The sequence below is a fragment of the Ptychodera flava genome, chromosome 17 (assembly GCF_041260155.1).
Source record: "Ptychodera flava strain L36383 chromosome 17, AS_Pfla_20210202, whole genome shotgun sequence".
Taxonomy (NCBI): domain Eukaryota; kingdom Metazoa; phylum Hemichordata; class Enteropneusta; family Ptychoderidae; genus Ptychodera; species Ptychodera flava.
The window spans coordinates 38,812,366-38,825,003 of record NC_091944.1 but is presented as its reverse complement, the minus strand read 5'-3'; the positions used below and the strand labels follow the sequence as shown (position 1 = coordinate 38,825,003).

The 12,638-nt window shown below is 37.3% G+C and overlaps 1 protein-coding gene across 1 annotated transcript in view; it reads right to left on the bottom strand.

The window, feature by feature from the left end:
- Window positions 1-11,000, bottom strand: part of LOC139116294 (F-box/WD repeat-containing protein 2-like) — a 64,134-nt gene extending 53,134 nt beyond the window's left edge. The window contains 4 exon segments of the mRNA XM_070678917.1: window positions 2,615-2,809; window positions 7,401-7,792; window positions 7,794-7,924; window positions 10,798-11,000. Coding sequence (XP_070535018.1) covers window positions 2,615-2,809; window positions 7,401-7,792; window positions 7,794-7,900 — 694 coding nt within the window. The 5' untranslated portion in view covers window positions 7,901-7,924; window positions 10,798-11,000.
- Between the last annotated feature and the right edge of the window lie 1,638 nt (window positions 11,001-12,638).

Genomic DNA, 12,638 nt, shown 5'->3' with positions numbered 1-12,638 from the left:
CGACATTGCAATATCAAACGGTCTAAATCTTGTGAAAACAACGAGATAGCATTGAAAGTTGTAATAGTCACCGGTAAAAACTCTTCACTGATGAAAGGATAATAGCGTCAAACAAATGAAATTGCATAGAGAAGGAAAACCAACGTCGCATCGCATCGTGGCCTTGAGTACGAGTGAGAATAACAATGGCGGATGTGCAGAGTGGGACTATTCTATTTAGGTAACGGGGGTACGGAGGGACACAGATTCATGAAGGTACTGGGAAAACGTGCCATTTTCCTAACGATGCTGTCGCGGGAACTTCAATGTCTCATTGTTGTAACACCTTTTTAATAGTTTTTCTGATCAGAAAAGTAATGTCACTAACTGTAATGATCTATTATACGCTCATCACCTTTCTGTATCGGGGTTTAACTAGGGTAGGCATGTAAAGTAAAATGAAGAAGCCTTTATTGAAATCCTATCCCAATATTGGGGATCTTGATCATAGTGTGCAATACAGGTTTTGAAAAATCAACAACAAACATGTTCATCAATATTTTACTCTTTTTCATTTTTATTTTGGTCTGAGTTCAAACAATCTTCCCAAATCACATAATGATGATTTGACTGTTCTTGAAAAATGTTTATAAGGTCTTGTGTGTCTCTGAATGTGTTTTTACAAATGTTTAGTTTACTTAAAGATCATGTCTACTGTCTGTGTAGCCTTTGCAGTGAAAAAAGAAATGTATAGTCTCATGTATCTCATATATATATATATATATATATATATATATATATATATATATAAATATATATATATATATGTGTGTGTGTGTGTGTGTGTGTGTGTGTGTGTGTATGCATTTATGAATGTATCACATCAAAAACTTGAAGACTGAAGCATGTTTCTAACAGCATTTAGTATGTGTGGCTAACGAAAGTTGCGTGTGGCTAATAAAATTAGCACCAAATTAGCCACACTGAGTAAGTGTGGCTACTAACTTGAAAATCTACCGCTAACCCTGACACACAACAAGACAGTGACGACACAGAACAAACAATAAACAAAGTACATGAAAACTATTTAACAAAATGTACGACAACAAACACATTGATCATGATACGTAGAAGTGTCTTGATCCATAAAACAAAAAATCCGTACCCCACAGTGGTAGTTATTGCCCAAAAAATCACAAACCTTCGAAAAATCTAAAAGACACACTAGTCAAAAACAAAATTTACAGAAGTAAAGAAACATAGAACAAACAAACCGAACCACCAAACGGATTCACAACGAGATCCAAAAATTAATATACTTGCCTCGCTACTCGAAGAGCAAGACCAGTAAAATGCATTAAAATAAATTTTCACAAACACAAACTAAGGAAAGAATCTACACTGCGACTGCGATGAGAACCACACTCGGGTTTCGAAACGCAAGCGTCAAAGGGCCACTCTATCAACATTGTAACACTATAGGTCCGGCTGCGTCTCGCCATAAGCTTTCCCCACACAAACAAAACATTACCGTACACACTAATCCAAACCTCCCTACAAATATCCGAAGCGAAACAAACATTTCATTAACACAAACATCGGATAAGAATGTAGGAACACATTTTTGCAACGAATCAAACACAAACTCGACACAAAAACATTTTGGATAGTTAGGTGGGGAGCCTCTTTCACATTTTTTACATTCCATTCGCCATAAGCTTTCCCCACACAAACAAAACATTAACCGTACACACTAATCCAAACTTCCCTACAAATATCCGAGGCGAAACAAACATTTTTTATTAACACAAACAATCGGATAAGAATGTAGGAACACATTTTTGAAACGAACCAAACACAAACTCGACACAAAACATTTTGGATAGTTAGGTGGGGAGCCTCTTTCACACTTTATACATCCCATGTATTTTTATTTGGGGATATTAGGTTGACCTACTGTGCGGACACATATAACGCAACAAACCATCTACCACAAAGTTAACTATAGACAGTTTGAGCAAAGTCGTTCGGGAAAAAGTAGTGGACAAAATACAAGTTTTCAAAACAATAATGTACTATGTTGTCCCTTTTACCTTGGATATTCTTTGAATTCTAATCACTACATGATCTGTACCCTGAGAGTTGGAGAGCGCAGAATGGGAGCGCAGATTGATAGCGCAGAATGGGAGCGCAGATCAATAGCGCAGAATGGGAGCGCAGATCAATAGCGCAGATTGAAATGCGCTAGCGCAGATTGGGGGCGCAGACTGTCGATTTCTGACCTCTCACTTACCTGGATCAAGTTATCATTTTCAAAATATCTTCATAAAATCAAACAGTTGACAGATTCCCAAGAATGTCATCAGCATCTCATTTTAAATCTAGTGAATCTATGCCAGTGTGTGGCTGTCTTTCGTTGTCCCTTTCTTGCTTTCTCTTTGACAATCAGTATGTTCGTCTATCTATCTCTGTCCAATTCATGTCTTCAGGCACTAAATTGTTGGTGTCCAGTAACTATTCTGTGGAAATTTTACCGAAATTGTTTGCGGATGCAATCCATTTGTGTATCACATCCTTACTGACCATATCACAGCACTAGCTGCTGTTGATAGTATTTCATGATTGAGAGACTTACCAGCTCCTGTGTGTCCAAGAAAATGTTGTGTTCTCTCCCCTGTTCTCCAATCCCAACAAGCTATTGTGTTGTCAAAAGATGCAGTGAGGAGTTTATCATCATCAAACTTCACATCAGCACAGGTGTGTGTCTGAATAACAGAGAGACATATACCGCTGTCTACGTCCCAAAGTCTTACAGACTGGTCATCTGAACCTGTACATTTGGTAGAGAGGAATTGTCAGTCAGTTTTGTGTCAACAGTATACCGGATTTCCGTCATCTGAATGATACTGTATAAGGTCAAAAAAATATAAATTGTGCTGTTCTGATAAAATAAAATGCCAAGTACAAAACACATGATTTTACCCGTTTTTCCTTAACTTCTGTGTTTACGTAGCTCTAAAAAGTTTAGGGTCAGCAGGTAAGAAATAGGGTAGGTCGGGTTATCAGAACAGCACAATTTTTGTGTTGTTGGGTCTAATCAGGGTTTAGCAAATCTCGTGGTCATGCAGATGCCCACAGCTGGAGTATTTTAATAGATCAGTGGATTTTTAATGGAATTACTGGTAATCCAAAGGACCAGACTTTCATGCTAAGAAGTACAAACTTTCATTACAGGATCAGCAAAAGTACCTCCATATTTTAATGCAGAACAAAGACTTTCTCTAGGTCTGTGGGCATATAAATATAAAAATACCGTCAAGGACAGTGTGCTCACATTCTGTTTGAATTGGTCCATTCGAGAAATATTTAAACCAGGAAAAACAAGAATGACAAAAGCAAATAAGGTCTCCAACTTAGGTACTGGAGGTCATCTTTAGGAACATGCATATCAACTTCTATAGCAATGGGACAAGCAGATCCTAAATACATGAGCAAATGTCAACAACAAAAAATATACAGAAAAGGTTTGATAAAAGGAAAAGTGGGTAAAAAAATGTACAAGGGATCTAGTGAAAAGTAATGCTACCTCATCAATCTTCTAGACCCTACCCCCTCCTGAATATCAAATGTTCCACCCCAGATGACAGAAAATGTATTTACAACCTTGGGAAGTTTTAAATTAATGCGATGAGTGTTATCATCCTAATGTAAACAGCACTTAAGTTAGTTGCAGATAGTGAAATGCCTTCCACTGTCGGCGGTGATTACAACATCTGGAATTATCCTGGATCCAAATTTGCCATCAGTTCTTGTATGTCTTATGTAGAAAATTTGCAAACATAGGGCCAAAGTCCCTGAAGCTGCTATAGACATGGATACAAAATTAAGTATTTCCTGTCTGTATGAAATTATCTCACTAAGGTCATTCTAGGGACCTGTAAACCAAATATTAAAGCTGTCTGACCAGCGGTTTTGAAAAAAACAAGTGACCCAACAGTTGACAGAGCTCTGCTATGTTATGTAGAGAATAACTTTTTCGTGACACATGTATTGATGAAGAAGGTGGATATCTTTGATAGCTCATTTCAGTATCGCCGGACCAAAAATGGCAAAATTAGCTGTAAAAATACAAAATTGAAGATTTCATCATAATTTCAATATATTACTTTAAGATAAAGCCTAGGAACCTGTATACCAAATATCAAAGCTATCAGATGAGTAACTTTTCAGAAACAAATATTTCGACCAAAAATGGCAAAACTTGACCCAAATACAAAAATTGAAGATTTCATAAAATTTCAACATATCACACTAGGACAACCCCTAGGAACCTGTATACCAAATATCAAAGACATTCGACAAGTAGTTTTTGAGAAACACATTTGACCAAAATTGGCAAAAATTGCACCAAAAATACAAAATTGCAGATTTCGTCATATATTCAATATATCATATTAAGTTCATCTGTAGGAACTACAGTACTACGGTTTTCAAGATATTTGAGTGGACAGACGCCTCACAAACGGACATACATACATACAGACTGCCGACGAACGGACACCCATCCCAATAGCTTTTATAGACTATAGTCTATAGTAGCTAAAAATTGGTCCGCAATGGAAAGATTCACCTCAGCTTTGTTTTCTGGATCAAATTTTCCTACAAATTGATACCAAATATGACAAAATTATGTTCACAGCCTTCGAAACTCTCTCACAACATATCCTAGGTCATTTAAGGTCACAAACTGAGAAAATTACCTAAAATATACAAATTTGGGGGGTTTCCCAACACTTTGAGCAGAAAATGTATCTAATAACATCCCTCAGGACTTTACCAAGTTACAAAGCTATCAAAAAAGTAATTTTGAGAACAAGTTTTCTTGACCAAAAATGACAATATTGTCTTAAAAATACAAATTTGTATATTTCAGGACAATTTCCACATATTTAACTATTGTTATCTCTGTACGTCTGTGTACCAAATGTAAAACTGTCTCTCCAGGGGTTTTAAAAAGAAAATACTGTTTAAGATTTTTTTACCAAAAATGACAAAATTGCTCCAAAATAGTAATTTTCATGATTTTGTCATAATTTCAACAAATTAGAAGAGTAACACCCTTGCAGAGATCCAACCCAAGTTTGAGAGCGATTGGGCCAGCAGTTTTAGAGAAGAAGACTTTTTAATGAAAATGAGAAAAATCACCAAAAAATTCAGCAAAAATACAAACTTAAGGATATCTTCACAATATTCATAAGACTGTATAAGGTTCACCTAAGGTACCGGTACTTGCACACAAATTTTCAAAGCAATCAAAACAGCGGTTCTTGAGATATTAATTCTTGACCATTTTCACATTTTGTGAGCTCATTTGCATAATTTTGGTAATGCAGACTTCATTTGAACAAAATCCCATCTATAGCCCAGGATGCATCCACACACAATAAATACCAAGCTAAAAGGTGCAGCGGTTTGTGTGTTTTTGATGTTGGACACACTGTACGTACCGGTACGTACGTACGTACATACTTACATGTACATACAGACACCATCAACTTCAGCTTATACAATTAACTCACATTGGTATAACCAAATGTGAGCTAAAAACAGAGTAAACTAAAGGAATATCCAGCAGACTGCCACATTATTATAGAAATAACGGCGACGCGCTGACCATTAACGTTTATTTGTGGGCAAGGGCAAGAGGAAAGCCAAAAATTAACGGGCGAGGCTTGCCGACTAAGGATATGTTTGAACTCAACAAAGGAAAAAAGATTTGACATGTTGACTTCAAAGTGATGTGCCTCAGATGACCAGAAACAAGTCATTGACAATGACATAGTCCCCACTTGTAATAGGAGTATTAGTCTTGATGGGGCAGGGAAATGTGGTCATTAAGAAGTATCACTGGAGTGTATATGTTCAGATCTATGGGCACATAGGTCTATGTCATTGTTCCCAATTTGAAACAAGAGGGATGTCTAAGTTATGGTTCTAAATCGGGAAAAAAGATCAGACCTCTAGCTGTATTGGCCAGCCAAGAAATACATATGCACATAATAAATGAGGTACAAGATGTGACATCGTAAGGTCTAATATCCTATCAAAATTGAAGCGTAAAGAACTTGTGGTTACTGAGTTATGCATATATATGTATAATCAAGGTCAAAGGTCATCAAGGTCATGTGACATTTTGAAAAAAAAATGTACTGCTAATTAATCCCTATATGCCAAAATTCAGACCTCTAGCTCTATTGGCTTGCCCAGAATTATATATGTGCATAATTAATGAGGTAAAGCATGTGTTGTCATAAGGTCTCCCATCCTACTAAATATAAAGGACATAGCACTTGTGGTTACTTATTTATTGACATAAACGTGTATTTTAGGTAAAAGGTTATCAAGGTCACATGACATTTTGTCAAAAGATTTATATCCTATAGTTATCCCTATATACCTAAAATCAGACATCCAGCTCTATTGGCTTGCTCAGAATTAGATATGTGCATAATTAATGAGGTACAATATGTGGCGTCATAAGGTGTCCGATCATACCAAATATGAAGGGTGTAGCACTTGTGGTTACTGAGTTATGGACAAATATGTATATTTGAGGTCAAAGGTCATTGAGGTCACGTGACATTTTGTCAAAAAAATTGTATTGCTAAGTTATCCATATGTACCAAAAATCAGACCTCTAGCTCTCTATTGACTCGCTCAAAATTAGATATGCACATAATTAATGAGGTACAATATGTGGCGTCATAAGGTGTCGCATCATACCATATATGAAAAGTTTAGCACTTGTGGTTACTGAGTTATGGACAAATATGTATATTTGAGGTCAAACGTCACCAAGGTCACGTGACATTTTGTAAAAGTGTCTGAGATATCTGCGTGAAAGGATGGACTGACGGACGGACATGACCCAATCTATAAGCCCCCTGGACTTTATCTGTGGGGACTAAAAACTGTGTCACTGCATCCTTTTGGCAATATGAATATGATGAGAAACTAAATTTTTATTTTTCTTGGCCTTATACATGGGAGTCTATGGAGAACAGCCTTATACATGGGAGTCTATGGAGATGTAAACTAAAAACTCCTCTAACACGGCTAAATTTGATCGCATTGTGAAACAAATCGACGTGCATCTGTATGAGGTACGGTACTTGTGCAAAGTTTGAAAGAAAGTGACCAGGGCATGTCTGAGATATCTGCGTGAACGGACAGACGCACGCACGGACATGACCAAACCTATAATACGTCCCCCCGGACGGTGTCCGTGGGGACTAACAAATCTAATTACTTTTTAAACTAAGACAACTCTTAGACAGTATAGACTCATTTCCTGAGAATGTTGTTTGCTCCATCAAAGATTAATTAACATTAATGCAATAAAAACAGATAAAATAACTTACCTGTTGCAAGTTTACCATCGCTATGATACAGTGCATAAACTCTGGCTGTGTGTCCGTACACTGTCACATTTTCAAATGCTTGGCCATTTGATAATTGATGTTTACGATTCAATGCACGTATGTATGCTTTCTTCCAATGATGTCCGTTTTGAATTTCCATGTCACTTTGGTTAATCTTCAGTCCAAGTTGTGCACAACCATTCTGCCAAGACTCTCCGCATTCATTGATTACTTTATTCCAGTGTTTACTGACCAAACAACATTTGAATAAAGTGGGCGGGTCCAACCATGTAAGTAAGTAAAATCCTAACTCCAAAGGCAAGAACTTCAAAAAATCTCTCTTCAGGAGAGATTCTAATTTAGTTGAGAGATGTCTCAATTGAGAAGCACCACATGCGAATCAGATAGTCCAATGCAACACACTGCTGACTGTCGTTCAAGTTACATCTGAATGTCTCAGAGATGTCTTTCAACCACACTTCAAAAGCATTATCTTCCATGGCATCAAATCATTGAACAAGTTCCTGAAATATAAAAAAAAGTTCCTCTCAATTTTGCATTGATATTAGGAGGAAGCTGAAGTGCCACTGGATAGGGCATGTACCAATGTATTCTGGAAAATGTCGACTTTTTTCCAATTCATTCATGATAGAAAACTCATTAATTAAAGACTAATAAAGAATCAGTCAAGAAATAATAGCATTGTATAATGACAAGAAATGCAATCATCAACTTGACTTGATTACCAAAAATGGCACACAATAATAAAATACAATGGGGATCAGGGGTTTCATTAAGAGCTGGCAGCTGGCGAAATTGACCGGTTACTCTCACGATTTTGCCGGCTACTTTTTCGGAAATTTGAAGTCTTTCATAGCTAAAATATCTTTTAACTTCTGAAATGATACGGACAAGTTTCACAAGCTTTAAACTTTATGTGAAACAAAATTTAGAAGACAGCGACTATTACAATCGCCTTGTAATTACGATGCAGCATGGTCTTGCATAAACTGCCTCAATAAAAATCGGAATTGCAACGGACAATTCTATTGACTACCTGAATTGCTGATTCCGAAGTGGTGACCTTTATATACGCCAATGAAGACGGGAATACTACACCTGTCGGCCGTTGTTGGCTCAACTCAAAATGGTCGATTAACAAATGAAGACAGAAGCGATCGCAAGGTCAGGCTTCGCTGTACAATTCTCGGTTTTGAAGTGGACCAAGAAACAAGAGAAGGATAATTACGTGGATTTAAACTGTTTTCGAAGGCAATGACCTGATTTTTTTTTCACAAAAAAATGTCCAGATTACACTTCGAATTTTAGTAAGCCGACGTGCATTGCACTGCGGTAGGCTTAAATGTGAAGGTATATAACCAGCTGGACGTATGATATGTACTGTACTACTTTTTGGTCTGTCGACGCCAATAAGAATGTCACCAAGAGTGGTTAAAATAAGATCAGACCTCTAAATTCACTTCAAAAACGGTCGTCAGTTTAAATCCAAATGTGAGTTTCTGAACGTACAAATTTTCATATCCTATATCAAGGTTCTTACTTTGCATACCAATATAGTCAAATAACCTTGAGGGTCTTTGATTCTATTTGCAAAATATGGTAATGATTGTCATTTTTTATCATTATTGTTATATAAATTATCCTTTTTACCTCCCCAGTGGTATAAAAGTTCTTCATCTACAGATTTCCATACCAAACATAAGGGTTCTCAATTTTAAGCATAACATTATAAGTTTCTCATTTACTGTGCTTAAAATTACTTTTTCATCCAGGATGGCATGAACAAGGGGGATTTTCCCCTTTACCAGAAAATTTCGGGGGCATTTCACCAGTTCATGTGTTCTTCTTGTACCTCTACGGTGTGACTGCCACCATTTCATGGGGGTTGGTCCCCCTTAACAAATAAATTGGGTGCCAACATTTCAACAAAGGGGGAATCCCCTATCCCTCTGTCTAGATGTAACACTGTATAATATTATATCAAATTTATATCATTAATAATTGTGAATTATTGTAGTTTACCTCCTAAAAGCATAGAGGCTCTAAAGACTTCAGTTTTCTTTGTTCAATATATCGTCAACATTACCACATTTTATCAGTTGTAATTATGAATTATCATATTTAAGCCTAATCTCCTAGGAAAATGGCTTTTATGATATGAACACAAATTGCCCTGGAACACTGCTGACAATTCTCCTGAAAATACTAGAAATTCAAGTGACTGTGAGCTGTAAAAAGTAAATTTTAGCTTATTTTTCAGGGTTTCCGGCCTTCGGCAAACCCTCCCCCAACGACGACTGCTTTGTGGTCATGGCAGGTGCAAGCCGCCTACTTTTCCATTCTGGCCCCCTTCTTCAAAACTTAATGAAACCCATGGGGGATAATTATCTTATTTCGGGTTGGAACCTTTGTTTGAAATTTGCCAGATCATGCTCAAAGTTTACCTGGAACAATTTCTGCCATGAAGGACAGACATCTATCCAAGCTATAAGCCTTACTTGTCAAATATTTTTTTACCTCATCTATAGCCTATTCTTAAGTTTCCTGGGCCTGTATAGGAACACACACCAACACTAATGTGATGCATTTGACAATGAACTGTTGAGGTACACATTAAAAACTCCTACAGTTGCAAAATTGCATCACTCTGTCTGGTCTGATGATTAATCACTTTATTTCAACTGTAATGTGTACCTGCCAATCAGTCAATTATCCCAGAAAGCAAAGGTTTGGATTGACGCTATATATACATCTGTGCACTATGACATCACTAAATATGAAGTATGGGACATGCAAAACTTGTACTGGCAGAGATGCAGACTTGCAAAATCCAGCTTGACCAGGTAGTATTTGAAGATTGCCTCGTTAGCCTTGCACAGTTACTTATGTGTGTCAGTATGAAAGACAGTGTACTAGCTGAGGCCCCTCAAAATATTTTAATTTCTCGGGAAAATGGTTTCATCCGGGGTTTGCATAAAACACTATCGATACAAACCGATGGTCAGGATAATAGATTTCCTTACTTGTGCATACCAGATAAAACCTTCACAAATATTTTAAAATCGAAGTCTGAGCTGACCCTTTACCCGTTTTAACTATACACAGTAACTTCTGTCACTAGGCACACTGACCTTAATGGCTGGTTCACTTTGGTGAACACAGTGTACTATGAGTAAAGTTGGAAGTGTAGTGTATGTGTCCGTATCGCGGGCAAATCTGCAGGTAATACATTGATAATTATTATCATCAGAGAAGATTATTATCATCAGAGAAGGCAATATGGACAACAAAATAGAAAGAGCAATCATGGGCGGTTTGCACTGAAAAGTCTGGGTTTCAAAACCTGATACACGTTACATTTGTTTTTGTTCCGTACCTGATCGAGGGTTAGCCATCAACACCAACAATTATCGACACAACACTGCATTGGAACACTTTAAAATGTGTGCCAGCACTTTCTGGAAATAAATAGCAAGCTGCAACGACAACTTTGTGTTCTCACAGTTAATGTCGATTGCAACTTACGAAGCGCCCGATTAAGGAAACCTCTGTATTTACAAGATCAGTGCTGACGGAACATCGCTTACCTCTGGGTCGATCCAGTTGTGGTGTAGGTCATCTATAGAGGGCGTCGTACAACAGGTCAGGGTCATAAGGGATGCAAGCAAGCTGACTACGCACAGTCACCTGTGGTCGGTCTATTCCGCTTGGCGTCTATGCCCCCATAGACGTGTGTACATATGCCTGAGAAAAAGAACTTTCTTTTTCTCAGGCATATGTACACACGTCTGTGGGGGCATAGGCGCACGACGAATTTTAAAATCAATTAGGGGTGGACCATTTGATATCCTGGGGGGGGGCTTGGAAGATTGGTGGAGAGCCATTATTTTTTTTCCCACGTGCTTCACCATGAATTATTTTTTTTCTACAGGGCATATGCTAGCAACTTTTTTTTTCACTTTCCTTCTTCGAGATATATTTTTTTTTTTACCAAATTTCGGTGCAATGTTTGTTTGCTTGGTTTTTCACACCCAGTAACAAGATGCTGTTCTATCGCACACAGACTATATTCAAGAAACTAAATAAAGATATGTAAATACATGTACATTTTTGATTCACTTTACAAAAACATATTTGTAAAATCATGTACATTTATGGCATTTACTTGTCAGTGTTGTCCTTACATTGAAAGTAGCTGGGTAATTTAAGAAAGTAGACGGGTGGACTGCGAGGGAGCGAAGCGACTGAGTGGCGAGTGAGCGTAGCGAACGAGGGGGGAGAGCGCGGAGAGGGGTGTCCCCCTCTCGCAAGGCGAAAAATGAAATTTTGGAGTGGAAATGGTTTTTCTCTGGTGGCATCTGAGGTGACATTTACAGACTGAAACAGTACTTTTGTTGTGTGTCTTAGACGTTGCTCACATACAACAAAACAAACAAACATGATTTTGTTTTGTTTGTATTATTTATGACACACTTATGGTTTTATTTGCAGTGAAGATGTAACATTTAATCTTAAATCTCCTGCTGTCTGCTCATTTCATTGCCCATTTCCCATTCTTCATTACCACATAGTAGTTTCCCCAAAACCATCAAACTCATTCAATTCTAATCAAAACACATTCGCTTTTGTTAAGATAAACATTGGTAAGATAATTCACTATAACAGTGTTCGCATTTACGAATAAAACATGCGTATACAGAAAACTCATAACAATGAAAAAATGTGTAGAGAGTCGATCCAATGCGTAATAATATTACGCATTGGATGAATCTCTACGCACTTTTTCATTGTTATGAGTTTTCTATACGCAAACGATAATAGTAAAATGTTTGCAGGCTGTCTCTCTTCTTGTGGTATTTTGACAAAATCATACATTCAGATTTACACATTTCTGGAAAACACTGGTGAGCAATTACAATTTCAGCATACTCCTCTAATCAGAAGGTCATGTATACTGTACAATTGTTCATATTCAGTTATTGTTGAAATGGTTTATGCTTTATAAAACTCCAGAGCTACTGCTTGATTTTTATTGATGCTGCAGTGTGCATCGAACAATTGCCAAGATTTTTTTTTCCGAGTCGCAATGGTCCATAATTGTTTTTCCATCAGCCACTTAAAGCCAGATTTTTTTTTTCGAGCAACTCCACCTGGCATCTTTTTTTTTTTCCCCAAATCTTCCAAGCCCCCCCCCAGGATATCAAATGGTCCACCCCT